A 19,972-nucleotide genomic window follows, 5' to 3' on the forward strand; every position below is an offset into this window, starting at 1 on the left:
GGACCAACGTTTAATAATTTCGCACACTCATCTCACCCACCGCTTTCCCATAATTCTAACAATATGATGGCAGAATGAAAACGGAAGTAAATCTCTAGGGGTGTTGCTAGGTGGAGGATGATAGACCAGGCATCTGTACCATAGAAACAGTTAGGGATGAGGTGTACATACGCATTCTTAAGATCGTAGATGCTTAGCCAAAATAATGTGATATTTGAAAACATAAGGAAAATTATGAGCTGTCGTGTAAACGTAGGTTGGAAGACATTTGGCGCGACTCTGTGTAAAGCGTCGTAAAGGAAGATGACTTGACAAAAGACTTGCAGCACTCTGGTACATTCTAGTAGCACTACAATGCTAGCGGTGTCATTCAGCTTAGGGGATAACGAACAGGCGACTATTGTAAACATGGAAATAACAAGTTGACCAGCTGACGAAAGTAACAATAGTCCGGTCTCTAGCTGGTGTTCCTTCTCCGCTGAAATGTCAATCTTCCAACCAAATCTCGTCGATTGCATTTTGAGAAAAGCCACAATGCTAGCCAGGCTAGACAACACGTATACGATAGTGGCAAACGTATTGTAGACATATTCAGCAGTTGTGTCTTCCTCACGCTTAACTAGACTTATATGACCCAAAACTATACCTATGGAGGTCACAAACACGATCAGACCAGACGCAAGTCCAATGTAACTTTGATCAAGAGTTCGATGTTTCGTGGCTGCAATTTTAACACGAACGGTATTCCGTTTCTCGTCATCTATCGCGATATTTGTGTAGAGGACGAACATGATCCCGGACATAATGATATCGTATTCCATGGCCGCCGGATACAAGAAATCAGCTGATGACCTTACAATTTTCAAAAAGTTGAATTCGTCTTCTGCATCTAAATCAGATCGAAAATACAACAACTTCTGTCAACTTTTTGTATTTTAGTTTGTTATCGGGAATTCTAAAGTACCAATTATTGGACTTTTGGTGGTTTTATTAAAATGCCAGATCTCAACTGCAACCATGGTAAAAGAAAATGTTTTGAAATTAGATATCGATGTCGTGCAGACACTTTACCAGAGTGTGTCGTAAATTATTCACATTTTAAACCATTTTTATTGCATAAGACCAAAGTTTTGGGTCAACCATTGCCCATCCATCCCTTCTTGGATTTTCTTTTGAATAGTGTGACAATCTTAACATATGAGAACTGCTTGGCATTGGCAGAGGTATGGATTATTCAAGGTGCCCTCTATTTTGATATGCTTTAATCGTCAAGAGAGAAATAGATAAATAATGATATTCATTTTTACCTTGTTGTAATGATTCCATCAAACTATTTGAATTATTCCTTGAGGTGGTGTTGCCCGTAGTGGCCTCTAAACACATCTCCGTCCAGTTGAGTTCACCATGATGGCCATTCCAGTCTACCCAGGTTTCGATAACGTAATATCGACTCCAACCACAAATGTTAGTCGCCCATATTGACATCATGGCCACTCTGATGTATGCAAGCATAGTTTTACACATAGCGTCACTCCTTGTCATTAAATTACAAGTAAGACAAAGTACAATATTTCAAACCCCCGAACTTTGCAAGTATTCAATGTACAACAAACTCTTGTATATTATGCCTTATATATATATATATATATATATATATATATATATATATATATATATATATATATATATATATATATATATATAACATACAGACAGACAGACAGACAGACAGACAGACAGACAGACAGACAGACAGACCTAGACAGACAGACAGACAGACGGTCAGTGTCAGTCAGCCAGTCAGTCAGTCTGTCTGTCTGACAGACAGACAGACAGACAGACAGACAGACAGACAGACAGACAGACAGACAGACAGACAGACAGACAGACAGAGGTTAGTCAGACAGACAGACAGGCAAACAGGCAGACAGAGACAGAGACAGACAGACAGACCTACACAGACAGACAGACAGACAGACAGACAGACAGACAGACAGACAGACAGACAGACAGACAGACAGACAGACAGACAGACAGACAGACAGACAGACAGACAGACAGACAGACAAACAAAGATAGAAACTACATGTTTGGCAGAGAAGTTTCCAACCTGATTTTATCATACATGACCGACTATTACAACGTCACGTTAATGACATTTGTACTTATACGATATTCATGTACTTACCTTGCAAATGATTGCCATTTCTGTATCCTTGCGTTTGAATATGCCCAAACAAAGATTAATTGAGCCAAAATGAAAGAGAAGTGAGCAATCGTCTCCATAATGTCAATCACACTGCCGGTAGGGAAACTATGGTCTATGAATGCGCCAATTTCAAAAGCACAGTATAACATTGCACATATACCAAACAGAGTGGCACCCCCTGTTGAAATACGAAGAGTTATGTGTCATTACTTGTGTTTTCTTTCTAGAGTATGGATGAAGGGCACAATTATTATGCGTATATCAGTTATCAGATATTTATTCCTAAAAAAGTTATGAAAATAACCAATGCTGGCATATTACGAAAAGATGATTATATTTAGATTATTATTTCGACTAAAAATATTTTTACATACAATCACAGATACATACATCTATACGACGTACGTACGTACGTGCGTGCGTGCGTACATACATGTCTGCCTGTCTGCCTACATTACATGCATACATACATACATGCATACATACATACATACATACATACATACATACATACATACATACATACATACATACAGACAGACAGACAGACAGACAGACAGACAGACAGACAGACAGACAGACAGACAGACAGACAGACAGACAGACACACACGCATACATGCATGCATACATACATACATACATACATACATACATACATACATACATACATACATACATACATACATACATACATACATACATACCAATAAGATAGGTTGAAGTTCCATGACCTTGACCTTCGCTGTCTCTCTCCTTATCTACCATCTTCGATAGCCTCATAATTATAATAAACAGTATGGATATGGAGTACATATAAAAATAGAAACCATCTAATTGACAAATCTCGAAATTATTGCTAATGTTCTCGTTCAGTACCAAAGCTGTTGTCAAGACGACGCCGACAACAACATGAGAGATAGCCCATAGTTGACTGAACGCTGTACTGGCCTTGGACCTGGATGATTCAACAAAAATGGGATGGGGTGTTAGTTCATAATTGCAAAAATATGGAAGAGCTGCAGTACAAAATACAAGATGATACATATAAAGTACATGTATGTGTGTCTATGCCGTGGTGTTTTTCTTTTCACTTGTGATAAGGACACTATAGATTTCCTTTCAATATAGCAGGGCGAACATTTTCAAAAAAACGAAACTTTTTCCAATAACCTCGCAATCCACAGAAATACTTACGTGTGTTCCGGTTCATTGGTGTCTTTTATGAAGTAGTCCACTCCCCCTTCACCGCCACCTTCTGTGTTCACCGATAATGTCTTATAATTAGTCCTGTTACATTCATCCTTGCATGGTAGTATTTTATCTGCTTCTCTTGATGTCGTGGCAGCCATGACTCTGGGACTCGCTACTCTGTAGAGCAAACAGTTTCGTCAGTGAAAATGAGCCTACTCCTTTTCGATCAGAGGTCGACTGTCTATCGTAGTTGTTTACTTGTGCATGTGACGCTAGTTGGGTCTTGAATAAGAATTAGGAAATCCCCTCTGAGTCAACGATCATGACATGAATTCTCTTTCACCTTGAGTACGTACAGACTTTCGCCCTCTTAATACATTTACACTTTCATTTTTAATACCCAATGCGCATGCCATGTAATGTACATGTACTAGTATTTCCGGTCCGGTCCAAGTTAAAACAATCGATAAAATATATGAAGTGCGTTAAAAAAATATTGATAGCCCTTTTTTGGCGCTTACGGTATATTCCTTTCAGTGCATATGAGGGATTGAACGGAATATACTGTATAGTAAGCGACGTAAACAGCTGGCTGGAGGAATATTGAAAGAAATGAAAACAATCTCGGGAAACAAAATGCTATGCACAAGAGATGCGCGCGCACGTACATATAACCTTATACATGTACATACACACGCGCACCCCCCCACACACACACATACACACTCACACACACTCAACGAAGTCTCCAGGATGTCGTATTCACCTATATTTTCAATCGAGATATGGTGTCATGATACATTCAATGCAAACACCGAACCAGACCAGATCGATTATTTCTGAATGCTCTGATTTTATCAATATCAGAATTTAAGAAGAAAAAACTAAACAAAACAACAACAACAACAACAACAACAACAACAACAACAACAACAACAACAACAACAACAACAACCTGTCATTTTAAGTTGTCACCTTAAATTGGCCCATTTTGTGAGAAATCAGGTAAAATGGAACACGGGTTCTAGCTTGACTGTGAATTGCACTCGGAGTCTCTGCACCATGTATGTACTTATACTGCACGTATCGGCGTTTTGGATTTCTGTAATTCAACTTGAAACATTTAGATTGCTTGCCATGATCCGAGGCCCGGATTCATCAAGAAATAAATAAACTAAAAATAGAAGAGAACAACAAACACATCGGTCAATCATGAGCGTGTTTAGATAGTAATTCCTAGTAAACAGGAAAGTTCCATAGAATTTCCCCTTGAATTCAATGAAACGATTAGTCAGAGTCACTGAGAGTCGTTATTTGATACCATGCGTTCGCACGTGTAGGCGATGTACATATGTCTGGCTGACCTATTTCTTTTAAGCGCTAAAACAAAAACGTTGTAAAGAAAAGTCTGGCTCGTACCAATGGTCCTGAAGCAGAAGTAATATGTTATGATTATGTATTTTTTATATGCTGACCTCACTACCCCAAACTTGCAGACTTCAGCGCATCGTATCCAGTGTTATGTTAATTAACCGTACTTGCTTGTTCCCCGGCCGTAACATTTTGTAAGGGTGAAGGGGATAGGGATCAGGTCAGGGCTGCTGCATAAAATGCAACCTTCCCTCGATTACGTAGTGCTAAAAAGTGGCCCTCTCTCAAATTTCTTTTTCTGCTAAGATGCAGTCAGAAATAGAATAGACACGAGTCCCAGAAAAACTAATAAGACCTTAATCTCAGCGCTGCCACCACATTGAAAGATTTAAAAGGCATTGGTATTTCCCAATAATGTTACTACGTGAATGTGCGCGAAGACACTGTATTAATCGATATCTGTGTTTGGAACTCATTGGTTGAGCCGAAGGCAGCAACTCCTATAGATTAGAATGACACAGTTGGCATTGTTGTGACCGAGGTCATTTATTCCACAACATCGTCTGTAATCAATATATCTTACCTAGCTGTTCTCGTTTACCACCCACGTGACTCACTCCTCCGCTGACGTCACAACTAACAATTAATTAACCACACTGTTGTTAGGAGCGATTTGATTGATGTTACGGTACCTAACCCTAACTCTAACTCCAACCATAACCGATGTAGCAGCAGTATATTTAGAACCAGTGGCATCAGTGGGATGTCAAAAAGCTAAATAATGCAAAATTAGATAATAGAGCCTAAAATGGGGCCCTCCCCTGATCTCATTTTCTAAGATATGCCCCCAGCCAATTTGTAAAAACTGGCAACCTCTAATCCCTCCGCCCTCGCACTCTTGTAATTACTGAAGGCTCCCTAATATCCATGCCTGTACAATCACGTCTTGCCAAAGCACAATATTCGAACTATTATTATAGTGTTCCTAAAATATTATTGAATGGTAATAATTGATATTGACAATAGAATAATTCAAATCCAAATAATTCTGAATTATGTTTAGGCTAGTCTGTAAGGTACGCCGTAACGGGGCGCCCTCACACATCGGCCAACCCCTCCCACGTGAGAGGAGCGCTGGGAGGCCGGTGAGGGCGGGGACGTCACGACGTATCTTACAGTCAATGTAAAGGCCCACACGCCATCATTTTTTTTCAACAATGGCAATGTGTAGATAGACTAAAAAATGAGAGTACGTCCTACCAAGAGACTCTGCATTATTTTGGGTTATTTTCAATTTCATTGTTGTCGTGTATTTAAGTAAACGCATTCTGTACTGTCCGTATAAAATGAGACCGAATGTCCGAATACGGGGACAAATGTTTACGTATCGTAGGTTTTCATAGAAACATGCGACTGAGTCATACAGAGAAGTTTTATATTAGCCAACAACGCTACGCAGACATGTCTTTTGTTTACACCGCGTGTACATATGTCTTGTTGTGTGTGGGGCCTAGGGGTCGTTTCGTACTGCACACGTCTCTCTCATATCACAAATTTCCCGAGAACTATTTATAGATCGCTCCCGGAAGAACGTCCCGAGTGTACCCGAGACGAACTCGTTCAGAAACTAAAAGAAATGGAGGGCTCACGTAACAACACTGGCTTTATGATTTAAAATATCAAAACAGGTAAGTGTCAAAGCATAATAATTTCATGCTGACGACGGAGTCATGATCACAGACGGCCAGCATGTAATAATAGGAGGCATTAAAACTAAAGAATGCCTCGATCTGTACCTGTTCACCAAGAGCTGAGGTATTGAACAAATCGACCTTACATAATTATGCGCACGACACATGAAACCGAAAGTAACATAATTATATTATTTTGTCTTTTTTCACCTCCGATCTTTGAAAATTATATCAATTTTGAGATTATTTTTTTGCCCCAAAAGTACCGTGACATTAGTTTGATCATTTTGAAAGGTGCAGCGATCTCGTAATCAGACTTGCCGGTAAGTTAAGCTTAGTTCAACAAGGAATACTAGTAACTCTGTGTTCCGGGTACATTATTCTAATTCAATGGCGTTATTGTAGCATATATTTCGAAGGTATTCGCCGTCATATATTTATTCATTGCACCAACACAGCTTTAAAAAAAACAGTGATTAGATTTGATTTTACGGTATAATTTTGTGTGGACATAAATGTAAGGACGAATGTATCAAAAGACAAAATATTGACCTCAAAGTTCATTATTAATATTTTCTTTTTCTTTAGATTTTTACTTTCTATTTGATGTAAAAGTGATCACCCATAATACAACACTGACTCTCGTCAAAATCAGAAGAATGGCGGGGACAGGGTACCAAACTTTTCACTCTGACGACATCGATCATAATGACGTCATGACGTCTACCGAGCAACTGGGGTAAGTGGTTAATTACCCAACGGCTTTGAGTGCTTTAAAGTCTGAGTATGTTTTGGAATATATTGGCAAGATACATTGTAATACAGCTGAGACTGACTTCATTTTAGCCGCATTCTGTTATCAGGAAACACAGAAGCGTTATTTCTTCCCATCCTGCATTGCGCGGCCTCTCTAAAAGAGAGCTAAAAAATATTTGCAAAGTTGGCTCAGCAGTAACCTGCTGTACGCTGAGTAAGGTATCACTGAAACTAATATATTCACATTTCAGGGCTTCACACATCCAGTACCTTGAAACCTTGCTCATATACTAAAGCCATTGTTGAATGGATATGAAGCTTGCCAAAAAAATGTACTTACTTCCTCACCCTCAACCCCCCCCCCCCCCCTCAGCGAACAGCAGGCTTCTTTCTGGGTACCCTAGCTAGGCAAGAGAATGTCAGCTATAACATGAGCCTAACCTTGTTCGCCTTCCATCATTTTGAACGATTTATAGATAGTTACTTTGTAAATACTGAAGTGAAATAAAGTTATCAGGACACCTCATTGAAGACTAGGACGATAGACTAACTTTAAAGTTTCTAAATGGCCTCCTATATGTCCTTTTTTTAAAAAGGTGCTCACTGTGGGAAGGGACACAGTAACCACACTAGCGATTATGGAGGGGGTGCTATAGCTAGCTGCTTCTGTCAAAAAAAAGCATGAAGGGAAACTTCTGGCTACGTATCTCCAAGTATAGGTACAAGGCCAATGTCAGACCCCTCCAAGTTGCAAAGCCCACATCTCTTTGTAAAGAAATCTCTTATGGACGCTGAAGTCGAATGCCACTGTTATTTTAATGTAGTGTGCCATATACATCAGCCTCTCCAGAATGCGGGAAGTAGGGGAGTCGTATTATTGCACACACATAAAACTCTGTGTAGCCTCTGGGTGGAGGCCGTGCATATTCTTGGGTTCATAGACTTGATTGTCTTTTTCAGTGGATGTCACGTGCTTAGTGACAATTACTTCGGTATTGAGAACCTGGTTGTATGGATGCGAAAGCTGCAACCATATAATGAAAGTGCATATCTATAGTTAGAGAGCAATGAGGTCAATTTATTTGAATTTTCCAAATCACCAATGTTTTCTAAACGTTTTAGGCATTTCATATTTTCTCGACAGTGCTCGGACTAGCGTGGCTTTTAGTCACCTATTCGGCATCTTACACATCGTGGTAGGAACGGTATTACCACTAGCCCTGGCTTTCAAATCGGTAGGCGCCGAACGAGAAGGCTACATGAATAACCTCCAGCCGTGGAACCTGGATAGCTACTTCGTTTATTTATACTGTGCTTCAATTCTGTCTATAGTCTTTATGAAAATGACTAATATGTTGAAGACACATGAAGGGCAGGACAGTCACCAGGCCGCTTCCGTCTATATCAAAGGTTAGTTTATATACAGTTTGTACATATTTAATTATTGCAATTGGAATAAACACATGTTATTTGTGACGGTACAGTATACGTCAGATGAGAGAGAGAGAGAGAGAGAGAGAGAGAGAGAGAGAGAGAGAGAGAGAGAGAGAGAGAGAGAGAGAGAGAGAGAGAGAGAGAGAGAGAGAGAGAGAGAGAGAGAGAGAGAGAGACTTTGACTTTTTTGAAGTGTTACATAATTTAATTTTTTTCTGTTTCTTGATAGGCGGAGCTGCAGTGTTTGGGATATGTAGTATGTTAATTGCTGGTTTTAAACTTGGTTCTGTAATCGATGGAAGCTGTATTGGTGATTGTGGAACTGTCGATGCCGCGGAAGCGATTCTCAGTGTACTTTACATCCTGTTGCTTTGGCTCTTCGTCTGTGTATACTCTAACAAATGTATCACAAAATGGAAACGATTCGCTAGGTAAATGATAAATTGAAATGGCACCCCCTCCCCTCCCAGAATGAAATACCCATTGGTAAGGGTTAGAACTTATTGAGGTCCACAAATACCATGATGGCAGGACACAAGTAATCTCACCTTCAGACCACTACTATTACATGGCCGTATGGTTATCTGAGCCTTATCTAAGAATACATTTATGTTATCTGTACATAACTTCACGACCATTGTATGTCTGCACATGTACTTCCACATGCAGTGCTTTTAATACTGGCAGACAAATCGAACATTTTAAACCTAGGAGCCAAAAAGGTTGTTTTTTTCGTTAAGCAATGACATTTGTAGTTATGACAAATTAAAAACCATTAACGTTTAAATGAAGTGAATTACACGCCATATATTACATGATTATATTATTATATCCACATAACCGAGCTAGGCACAGCTATTACCCATTTTATCCTGCAAACAAAAACAATTGACTGTTTGTATTTATCTCGTTAGTTTGCTTATACCTTTATTTCCATAGTATTTGTATTCTAAAATTGTATGTGATCATGTTTTACTCTGTCAGGGTTGGCATCATGTTGTTGTGGGCTACATCTGTCAGCTGTTGGAGTCGTGATTTTGTAGCAGAGGTAGAGCACGACATACGCAACCACTCCTTTGACTACTCGAATTGTAACATAACGCATACTGACCATGGTCACATCAATGACAGCTTGATTGGAACTGGACTCAATTTAATCCTTGACAGCGCAAACGAACTTGGTAAATATCTCTTTCCTGTTTCCTTCACTCGCATATTCTATTCTGTTGTTTCTAAATTCACCTTTGTCAAATGACCCAACAAACAAACTAATTATCCAATAAAAAGACATACTTCCTGGTCTTTCCAAGTTTTCGCCTGTGTATAGTATACTTTGCTTTATGTATGGTCGTGAACCACGGGACTCTTTACGGCACCGTCGACGTCCTAAACGTACCCGACAGGAGGCCGTGGTTTATATTTCGATGCTTCATCAGAAATATGTGTTCTACAACTTTGTAGCTTTATGGAAATGATAAGAGTTATTTTACAGGGGTCCATCGTTGTAATCTTCTAGGCACTGACATTGCTTTCACGAAATTGTCTATTTTATAAAAACTTGAGTGTATTTGCAGCCCTTACATTCAGTAATAAAGAATTGTATCAGTTTATTTTGTAAAGTGTCATGCGAAGTCAAACCCTGACAGACAGACAGACAGACAGACAGACAGACAGGCAGACAGACAGACTAATAAACATATAAAGAGAAAGGCAACACCATACTAGTAATTTGGACATTCTACTAGACTTTTGAACGTTCAGATTCATTAGTTTCGTAATCTTTCTCTCTTTACAGGTGTCAAATACCAAGAAGTGAATTTCAACTCTGTTGAAAAGGATTCATCAACGCTTTTGTATTCTGGTGCTATGGAGTTTTATTTAATCATGTCTGGATTCATGTACGTCATGTATGGAAATATTGGACATAGGTCCAATCTTACACACGAGGATAGTCCAAAGCACAGAACTCTTCGAAAAAGCATAATGGGTTTAGGTTTAGGGCTCTTAGTATTAGTTACATCTATCGTTGTCTTGGTAACACACTCAATATATTCGTCTCATCTTGAAGCTAAGGAGAAAGGCCTACCCTCGCTGATATACAATAGTTTTGGAGTTTGCAGATATCCTTTGAGCATTCTTGGAAATGTGGTGTGCCATCTTAAAATGCGTAGAAATGAGAATTGGAAAATAGACAATGAGAGAGAAGACGGGTTACGTTTAACAATGCTACTTTTGTATATATCGGCAAGTGGTTGTTTCATTAACAGTACTTTTACAATCATTGCATGCATATTCAGCATTGGTTCTCCTCATGAGCCAAAACTGCTTATCGTTCACGAAAACATGAAGATTGTCGACATCTTTTTCTGTGTCATATTTTTATACGACGCTCTTCACAGGAAACCGCCGATGGAGTTTAAGCCCAATTTTACAAGAGAAATCATCATGTTCTTGATATTCGTGAACTTTGTTTGTTGGTATATGGATATCTATGATCTGAAAGCATCTCAAGTTTTCCCTATTCAGAACTGTTTCTATGGTTTCGGACTTTGGTCAATTATTATTCATTTGACAACTCCGTTGTTGATTTATTTTAGATTCCATGCATTGCTTTTATATTTCGAAGTTTGGCTGAGTGGATAGGTTGAGTCATTATATCTAGATGGCACAACAACCTATCTAAATGTGACACCTTTCACGTATTTGATGACGCATGTTAAAGGTACATAAACTGTGTTTATATCACCAGTGTCACTACTCTCTTCTTTACGTCAACACCGTAGAAAATGTTCAGCTAACTGTACACTACATTCAAAGTTACACTCGTACCAGATCACACGAGGGCACTCTGGAATAGTATAGCTCAACAGACAGAGATGTGTGCTTCGCCAGTTACCCTCTCGATCGAGATGGGTACTTTTTTTTCATTCTAATAATCTTACTGTTACTGCATATTGAAGGATACCTGTAGCATGTTTTACAAACAAAGCCTACCATCGCTTGTCACTGGCAGAACTAAAACTTTGTATTCACGCATAACATGTAAGTGATTTTATGACGTAATTTAGTGTACGTACACAGAAGATATTTATAATTCCATTGAAGGCATGTCTCAACAATAATTTAGCATCCACCCAAGCTGATTGCCACTACCACTGACCTATCAGTAACTAGCAACAAAATAATCATGTCAATACAGGAAAATATGGGGTACGATAAAATGGAACTTTCAGATTTAGATCTCCTGGGTGTGATGTTTGATTAACGTACAAGTAGTGTGGACAAAGGCATATACTGACATTATACTAGAATAGTATATTCAATGTCTTGTGTATTGTCGATCGAGTACAACAATCTCACAAACCATGTGTCACTTTAATTGTTTTCATTAGATACATCTAGCTCACGTAAAATAACATAACAGCAACACAGATGACTACATGTATATAAGAGACTCGCAACAATTTTTGGCGACAAAGTGTCCTAAATATGATCAGTGTTATTCACGCTATTTTTCGTGGAGCAACATTTTATAGCAAACGCTTTTCTTAAGATTAAATATAAACGACAGGTACTAAACTGATAGTATCTAGGCCTTGCTCTCCTCAATTGGATCCCTGGGCACTCTGACATAACAGTACATGCTACCGGGGTGCGTAATTATCTATTCAATAGTATTCAGCAATACGATTTTATCGTCTGCTGTACTTAAGGCGCCAAATTTGTTGTATGTCTCAATGTATTATATTATAACGTATATTTCCAATAAAAATGGTTATAGCATGATAGATCACAATCAGTATTAAATTTTATTATTTGCTTCCTAGATTTCTTTTTACAGAAAGTTTAAGTTCCATTAGATATCACATTATTGCATTGAGTTTTAGAGAATGTCCGATGTACACCATTAATTTCATCTTCACCTATCCTTTTCACATCTTCAATTCAAGTTATTGATGTATCAGATTTCAAAAATTGGGAAATGATGTCAATGGTATACTTGATACTTGCACGTACGTACGTGTAGGCTCAGACCACCAAACAAGGTGTAGTTATTTAAGTCTAAAAGAATTGCTTGGTTCTGGTACCTGGCACCACCTAGTTTTTTTCACGCCCACCCTAAACGTGTTTTTTTACGTATTCGAGAGAAAAATAACAAAATCGCGAAAATTGTGAAGTCTCGCAAGAAATAGTGGGTGCGGAAACTGACATCAATTTAAAAAGACAATATTATATGAAACTGTTCTTCCAATCTGTAATGGCCGTACATCTGATGAGAAGAAACCAATAACACAGAGACCATATGGAAAACAACAGAAAACATAACTACCTGAACTAGACACTCACTTATGAAAAAAAATAAAATAAAAAATCTACCTAACCCACCTATTCTAACATTGAGAGTAATCGGTACCACACAATATTTTTGTTAGGCCTTAGTATGAGATTGTACCTGTATGTTATGACAGCAATAGCGAGGATTCGTGATACTGTATACAAATTATTTGGGCGAATATTAATTCAAATTATAACCTCTGACATCAATTATGACATCATGGTCACTTTCCTTATTTGTACTGCCCCCCTCCCCCCCCCCCCCATACACACACGAATTACGGATTACATGTTTAACAATGACACGAAGAGTCCACGTTTGAATATTCCAACACAAGAAAATTGATAAAATTTATCGGTTTGTGTGCTCATTATGTTTGTAATTTAGTCTGAATAAGACACGGTGAGGCAGCCTTTCTCTGTTCAGTTGCTGGTCAGACCATAGAACCCAGACTAAAGAATGTCGCCACGACCTACTTCGTACATACACAAAAGAGTTCTGTTCAAACATTTACACAGGGAAAGGTCTAACCAGACATATTCAGGTACTCACAATAGGCGGATGAGAGGTCGCCAAAATGGACTGTCTACACACCAGGTCTATTACTACTACCAGAGACGTTGGAGACGTCTTTATTTCTCTCTTGCAATTGCTTTGTGTCTCTCTGTCTGTCTCGCTATGTGAGTGTGTGTGTGTGTGTGTGTGTGTGTGTGTGCGCGTGTGTCTGTCTGTCTGTCTGTCAGTCTGTCTGTCTGTCTGTCTGTCTGTCTGTCTGTCTGTCTGTCTGTGTCTGTGTCTGTCTCTCTCTTTGTCTATCTCGCCCTCTGTCTGTCTCTCTCTCTATATATATATATATATATATCTCTCTCGAATATATTCATAACCATCCTTGTTATCACGCCTGTATATTTAATTTCAGAAGCAACTTTTCTTGTCTAGGTTACGTAAAGTGATGACGTATATCTGTGTGCAATTGTCCAAATGTTTCCGTTTGAATAGAGCTGCTCATTGTACATGACATCTTGTAATCAGTCTCATTGAACTTGATATCTAGCGATCTCATCTAATCTCATATAGCTGCAAACGGCCTAGTGGATCAGTTTCGCTTACTGGAGCTACGACACATATAGCCTCTCTTCGAGGAATCATTGACCCTTTACGAAATAACAAAATATCGGAAATTCTTGACGCTTACAATAGGGTGTGTGGGTAGTATAGGCTTGGTTTTTCCCCGATGATAATACTGGTTAATTTTAGCTATTCCTTATTGCACGCATGCGCGAAAATACATATATGCTGTATGCGTGAGGCCTATAAAATCAGTCTCGTAGTCCTTCAGACTTACGTCAAAATAAGATACTTATATCGACAGTTCACATCATAAAACAGCACTACAACGAGTCCTGGATCACAGGTAAGACTGCCATGACTGCATTTCACGGGTATGGTCGAGTAGGTATATATATGTATGACGTAATTACCCCAACGTCTCTGGTACAACCGAAAGAGAAAATGAAACGTTGATCAAATTATGAAAATGTTATAAAAAACATTCATCAATTTCCTTGCTTTGTATGTTCATATAGCGCTAATTGTTTCCCATGAAAAATAACTTACACCTTTCATCTGGAATGAGTATATCTTTCGGTTTGATTTTATCGCCTGAATATTGGCTCTACGGAATGTTAACAAAATGAAACCTGTATCACCGTATTTAAGTTAGCTTGATCTCAATTTTAATTTATGCAAATTATAGCTTGATTCTTTGCTTTTTGTCTTACATTTCATACGAAATACGAATGTATGTTCATACAGAAGATTAGCGCACATATTTAGCAACCTGCGTTGAAGGTAAATCTGCTGAACGTGAAACATGCACACGAATCACCATGTATGGCCCCTTTCTGCGAAAACATTCTAAATAAATATTCTTTTCTACTGAATAATATTACTGCAGTTTCTTTCTCTCTGTTTTTGAGGGAGAGATAAGGTAGATTGGGTCATCTGTGAATACAGAACTAGATATTCATATCCATTGACAAGTATGCTTATGGAGTTTAAATTCTTGAAAAGTACTACAATTTCAGTACTATACATTTTCGTTTGACTTTAAATACAATTTTCATTGCTAAAGATGTTCAATGTGTTTTACTTTCACTCTCAATGTTATCGTCATCAGGTATTGAAAAAACTGTCACTGCACTTTCAAATACAAATCATGGATAATGCAAATCAGTACGAATACCAAGCTATACCTCCGTTTGATGTTGCCAATAATGCCCAACCAAAACCACGTCGGTAAGTTATATTTCATTGATTTTTTAAATCACATGCATATTACGAGCCTGATTTGTGTGTACCTTTCTCATAGTATGGTACACACCTGAAGAAAGGAGAAATCTCACTGGACCAAATGTTCAAGAGAGATTATTTGCAATTGTTTAAATTTGGTACATGTGTATGTACACATGCTGTCAGATTTGCTTTATTTCAATGATAGTATCAATGCAAGTGTCTAGATTTACTCGTAATATATGTTAGAAATAAAGATAAAACCAAAATATAACCAAAAGAAATGATAACCCCTGGACATAATGTAATTATAACAAAACTACTGCTGATACTTTATAGCAGAAACAATTGTTATCTTCCAATTTTTCATTATCATAAATATGAAATATTGTAATATCCTAATGACGTCATATTTCTTTCACTAGGTCTAGAACCAGCGTGGCATTTAGTCAATTGTTCGCAATATTTCATATTGTAGTAGGATCAGTTCTCCCTTTGGCCAAAGCTTTTGAAAAGATGCACGCAACTCGAGAAGGACATGAGAGAGATTTGCAGTCATGGCATTTAGATATTTACTACATATATTTATGTGGTGGATCGATAGTGTTAATGATTGTTATGAGAGCAGCTGGGATGTTAACAACCCATGAGGGACAACAAAGTCACCAAGCTGCTTCGAAATTTATCAAAGGTAAGGACCTTAATATCGCGTTTCATTGTCTGTACGAGGATTGCAGTGACAAACCAGTATATTCCCTTGATCGTTGGTCATGTACACGGTGACACGTGACTTGTAACTGTTCGAAACCACTGTATAGGCTAGGCATGGCTCATTTTGAAGAGGAAATGCAAAGCAAATTATATTCATATGTTCTGTGAAGAATGGTATTTTAAATAACGTCTTTGGAATTTCGGTGACAACAAGACACCTTAAAAAAAATACACAGTCATTATCAGAGGGTGGTTGGTGGAAGCATTACTTGAAATATACCTCAATAGCATTTGTAATGTTCCAGTAAAACAAATGATTTTTATTCTCGATTGATAGGTGGCGCTGCACTATTCGCGGCTTGTGGAATGTTGATAAAAGGTTACAAGCTTGGTTGTGTCATAGATGGTAGTTGTGACTATTCAAAGTCCTACAAGGCAGCAGATGGTGTAGAGGCAGTTCTTGGTTTTCTGTTTATTCTCCAGCTTTGGTTGTTTGTGTGTGTTTACTCCAATAAATGCATAACGAAGTGGAAACGACTAGCGAGGTAAGTAACATTAAAACTGTCTTCCACCATTTCAATGCAAAATATTTTCACATTTAGTCACAGTGTGACTGTGTACATGTGATTTGTCGCCATTGCAGTGATTTCGCTTTTCAAAATCAATAGTTTTAGCAACCTACTTGCAATGGAATTCTTTCCCTCAACCTACCTTATAACTGGTTAAGTGTGCTGATATCACTTAATAGCTTTACACATAATCAAACTGTGATATTTTCATTTTCACTATTTAGGATAGCTATCATGTTAATGTGGGCTACCTGCTTAAGCTGTTGGAGCCGAGATTTTGTTCATGAGGTTAGCGAGGACTTGGAAAAACAGACATTCAACTATGATATCATATGTAGGAATAAGAATCCACCTGTCAACATCATTAACGGAGATATTTACTCTCGATTCCTGGTAAACCTGGCCAGTTCTCAAGTTAATGGTATGTATGATAAAGTACAGGCTCGACTTCTGTCAGTAACAGTACACTGTACTTTGTAATTCTCTGCTTAAACCCTTGAACCGATCAGTTGACATCCATGGATGTGTGACGTCATCGGGCGAGTAATCTAATTGGTGGCACTCGAAATCGCATTAGCCAATAGGAGGGATTTGGGCTATGATTTCAAAAACTGATTGCATCCATGTATGCTATATTCGAAACAAAAACTGCTAAAAAATGACACAGGTGTTTTAGGAACTTTCTGATCGATCAGTACGTTGCAGACCTATATCAATTCATGGTTTGGGGGATAATGCTAAATACATATGGATTTACGAATAGAATGGCGTTTGTATAATGAAAATACTTAACAATATGCAAGGTGGTGCCCCAATAGAACCCTCTGTTTATAACTATGGGAATTTGTATGCCCATCGTGATGTCATTTACTAGTAATCATGCCTCATTTCAACTTGGGAAGAATGTTTCATTAGTTTTAGATAGATTAACAGTTTATAAGTAATGTATTAGAAAACTGAATTATGCAATGAGACAAAGTTAAAGTGTAGGATGTTCAGATCTCCGAACAATGTGTTCAGAAAGTTTTTTTTCGGGGAAGGGGCACAGCACTTTCTCCGAGCAACAATATTGTATTTTGCGACCAGTTTCAGTCACATCATTAAGTTGCAAAAAGTTTCACTTTACTTTTAAAACTGTAGCTTGCCATGGATGTTCAAACTACTCAAACGTTCATTTTGTTTTGTTTTATTTTAGGGTCTAATAACGACTCGCATAAAACGTTCAAAGACGCTTTGGAATCAGAATCACCCATCCTTATTCCAGGAGCTATGGAATTTTACCTTATTATGTCAGGGTTCATGTATGTCATGTATGGAAATATCGGAAGACATGCTGACAACGTACAAGAAGAGCAGCCTAGAAAGCATTACTATTCACTTCAGAAAAGTCTCATAGGTTTAGGCGGCGGTATTCTAGTTATAATAATATCCGTTATCGTCGTTAAAACGCACACCAATTCCGAAGATCAGGACGCAGATTGGGCCAAAGGGATTCCATCTGCCATATATTATTTGTTCATGGTTTGCGTATATCCCTTATGCATTCTGGGAAATTTGATCGCTCACATTAAAATGCGTAGGAGCACCACTTGGCAAATTGACGACGAAAGAGAAGACGAACTCCGCCTCACTATGGTGTTAATGTACATATCGGCTAGCGGCATGTTCGTTTATAGCATGTTCAGTATCATTGCAGCGGCTCTCAGCACACACTCAGTCCAAGTTCCAAATCTTCTTCTTTACCACGAGTGCCTAAAGATAGTCGACATATTTATTTCGGTTACTTTTCTATACGACGCACTTCACAGAAGACCTCCTCCTGATTTTAGACCGAACTTTACCCGACAAATAATAATTTTTGTATTATTCGTCAATGGTATGTTCTGGTATACCAATATCTTAGAATTGAAAGATGTGGGGTTATGTCCTATTCAGTATTGTTTCTATGGATACGAGACATGGTCCATCATTCTTCATCTTGTTAATCCCCTTATACTTTATTTTAGGTTTCATTCTATGGTACTGTATTTTGAGGTGTGGCTGAGTGGGTGAAAAAAAGACAGTTGTTGCCAGTATCCGTGCCTACTTTGCAAGTTAGGAGACACTAGAGCTAAATCTTTGGTAAAGACACGAGTCATGCGGCAGTACACAAAGTAGTGAACAAAATACGACAAAAGAAAATTCGGAATTTTCCAAAACTAGCCAAGAAATCGACAGCATGAGTTCAGATGAAATTACGAATTTGGCTGTAGATGAAAATTTGTTTGACTGTTTCAAGCCGGGGTTTCAAGTTCGCAGACACCCTATGTGCTTCCAAATAGCGCCCTCTTGGTCACACTATACAACTTAGTTTGTCTTTCCGATAACAAACTACTAGTAATTTGTTGCTAAGATATGAAGGGGGGGGGGGGGGTGTAATGTTAATACCGTATTATTGACACTGCTATTTTACACTACAGCGGGAAGTTACTTTATATGTAAAAAGAATTTAATCCCTGTATTGCGGTTAGTATACAGTCAACAGAATAAATGTATTCATTTGCATATAGCAATGAAAAGAACTTTCTGTGAGTGAACCGTGTTTGTTTGTTTGTTTGTTTGTTTGTTTGTATTTATTTATATTATTTATTTATTTATTTATTTATTTGTCTATTTATTCTCTTCACACGTGTATTTGTCAAATATAGATACGTTGGTATAATGATAATTATGTTCCTTGAAGGGAATTCCCAAAATGGCCGAACTCATTTCAAGTGCAGTAGGGCTTCTTTACAAGCGTTCAATGTTGAAGGTGGCGTAAGTTACAAGGTGCTATTTCATCACCTAAATTCGTATGTAAGTTGGTCGCAGTAGTTTTATAAATCACGGCTTGCGATCTTAAGATAATGCCATCATTAATTATACTAAAGACTCATGTAAAGCGCAAAACTACACGAACACACTTTATGAGACAGAGACACTTTATTACCATCAAGGTAAACACAACGTCATATGAAATCCGAATAATGAATTCTTAAGAACATGCCTAATTACCAAACTTTCTTTTATATATATATATATATATATATATATATATATATATATATATATATATATATATATATATATATATATACACACACACACATATACATGCACACATATGTTTATTAATTATCAATATTCATGCGGATTTACCAAAACTTAGATAGCTCTTGCTATCCTTATAACATAAGGAAGCTGTGCGCTTTAAGTTTTGTTTGAATTGATGAAGTAGTTTTTGAATATCATGTTCATACATACATACATACATACATACATACATATACATACACATACACACATACATACATACATACATACATACATACATACATACATACATACATACATACATACATACATACATACATACATACATACATACATAC

The 19,972-nt window shown here is 37.8% G+C and overlaps 3 protein-coding genes across 4 annotated transcripts; 2 read left to right on the forward strand and 1 right to left on the reverse strand.

Moving 5' to 3' along the window:
• Window positions 1-32: 32 nt before the first annotated feature.
• On the reverse strand, window positions 33-3,763 carry LOC144439283 (proton channel OtopLc-like). The gene is made up of 5 exons (XM_078128561.1): window positions 3,406-3,763; window positions 2,916-3,166; window positions 2,189-2,387; window positions 1,308-1,495; window positions 33-889 (listed from the first exon to the last, which is right to left on the reverse strand). Exons 1-5 carry the CDS (start codon window positions 3,558-3,560, stop codon window positions 33-35), a joined length of 1,650 nt encoding a protein of 549 aa, XP_077984687.1. The 5' UTR covers window positions 3,561-3,763.
• A 2,268-nt stretch (window positions 3,764-6,031) lies between these two features.
• Window positions 6,032-12,385, forward strand: LOC144439284 (proton channel OtopLc-like). Its single transcript, XM_078128562.1, has 6 exons — window positions 6,032-6,461; window positions 7,053-7,203; window positions 8,553-8,630; window positions 8,884-9,085; window positions 9,639-9,835; window positions 10,450-12,385. The coding sequence occupies exons 3-6, from the start codon at window positions 8,558-8,560 to the stop codon at window positions 11,295-11,297; spliced, it is 1,320 nt and encodes a 439-aa protein (XP_077984688.1). The 5' UTR covers window positions 6,032-6,461; window positions 7,053-7,203; window positions 8,553-8,557; the 3' UTR covers window positions 11,298-12,385.
• A 1,914-nt stretch (window positions 12,386-14,299) lies between these two features.
• On the forward strand, window positions 14,300-18,962 carry LOC144438992 (proton channel OtopLc-like). Of its 2 annotated transcripts, none has more exons than XM_078128227.1 (6): window positions 14,300-14,404; window positions 15,170-15,288; window positions 15,708-15,973; window positions 16,331-16,538; window positions 16,787-16,983; window positions 17,758-18,962. In XM_078128227.1, exons 2-6 carry the CDS (start codon window positions 15,209-15,211, stop codon window positions 18,612-18,614), a joined length of 1,608 nt encoding a protein of 535 aa, XP_077984353.1. In that variant the 5' UTR covers window positions 14,300-14,404; window positions 15,170-15,208; the 3' UTR covers window positions 18,615-18,962. The 2 variants fall into 2 exon arrangements, with proteins under 2 accessions (XP_077984353.1, XP_077984354.1); XM_078128228.1 differs by lacking the exon at window positions 14,300-14,404 and adding an exon at window positions 14,802-14,841.
• Window positions 18,963-19,972: the final 1,010 nt, after the last annotated feature.

The sequence above is a fragment of the Glandiceps talaboti genome, chromosome 8, assembly GCF_964340395.1.
Source record: "Glandiceps talaboti chromosome 8, keGlaTala1.1, whole genome shotgun sequence".
Taxonomy (NCBI): Eukaryota; Metazoa; Hemichordata; class Enteropneusta; family Spengelidae; genus Glandiceps; species Glandiceps talaboti.

Bases quoted from the DNA above. Each gene is read 5' to 3' on its own strand.
- LOC144439283 (XM_078128561.1), bottom strand. From the start codon at position 3,560: ATGGCTGCCACGACATCAAGAGAAGCAGATAAAATACTACCATGCAAG. The intron at 2,388-2,915 runs GTATGTATGTAT...GTATTTCAACAG, and splicing joins AACTTCAACCTATCTTATTG to GGGGTGCCACTCTGTTTGGT. The intron at 890-1,307 runs GTAAAAATGAAT...GATCTGATTTAG, and splicing joins GATGGAATCATTACAACAAG to ATGCAGAAGACGAATTCAAC.
- LOC144439284 (XM_078128562.1), top strand. From the start codon at position 8,558: ATGAAAATGACTAATATGTTGAAGACACATGAAGGGCAGGACAGTCAC. The intron at 8,631-8,883 runs GTTAGTTTATAT...GTTTCTTGATAG, and splicing joins CGCTTCCGTCTATATCAAAG to GCGGAGCTGCAGTGTTTGGG. The intron at 9,086-9,638 runs GTAAATGATAAA...TTACTCTGTCAG, and splicing joins AAATGGAAACGATTCGCTAG to GGTTGGCATCATGTTGTTGT.
- LOC144438992 (XM_078128227.1), top strand. From the start codon at position 15,209: ATGGATAATGCAAATCAGTACGAATACCAAGCTATACCTCCGTTTGAT. The intron at 15,974-16,330 runs GTAAGGACCTTA...CTCGATTGATAG, and splicing joins TGCTTCGAAATTTATCAAAG to GTGGCGCTGCACTATTCGCG. The intron at 16,539-16,786 runs GTAAGTAACATT...TTCACTATTTAG, and splicing joins AAGTGGAAACGACTAGCGAG to GATAGCTATCATGTTAATGT.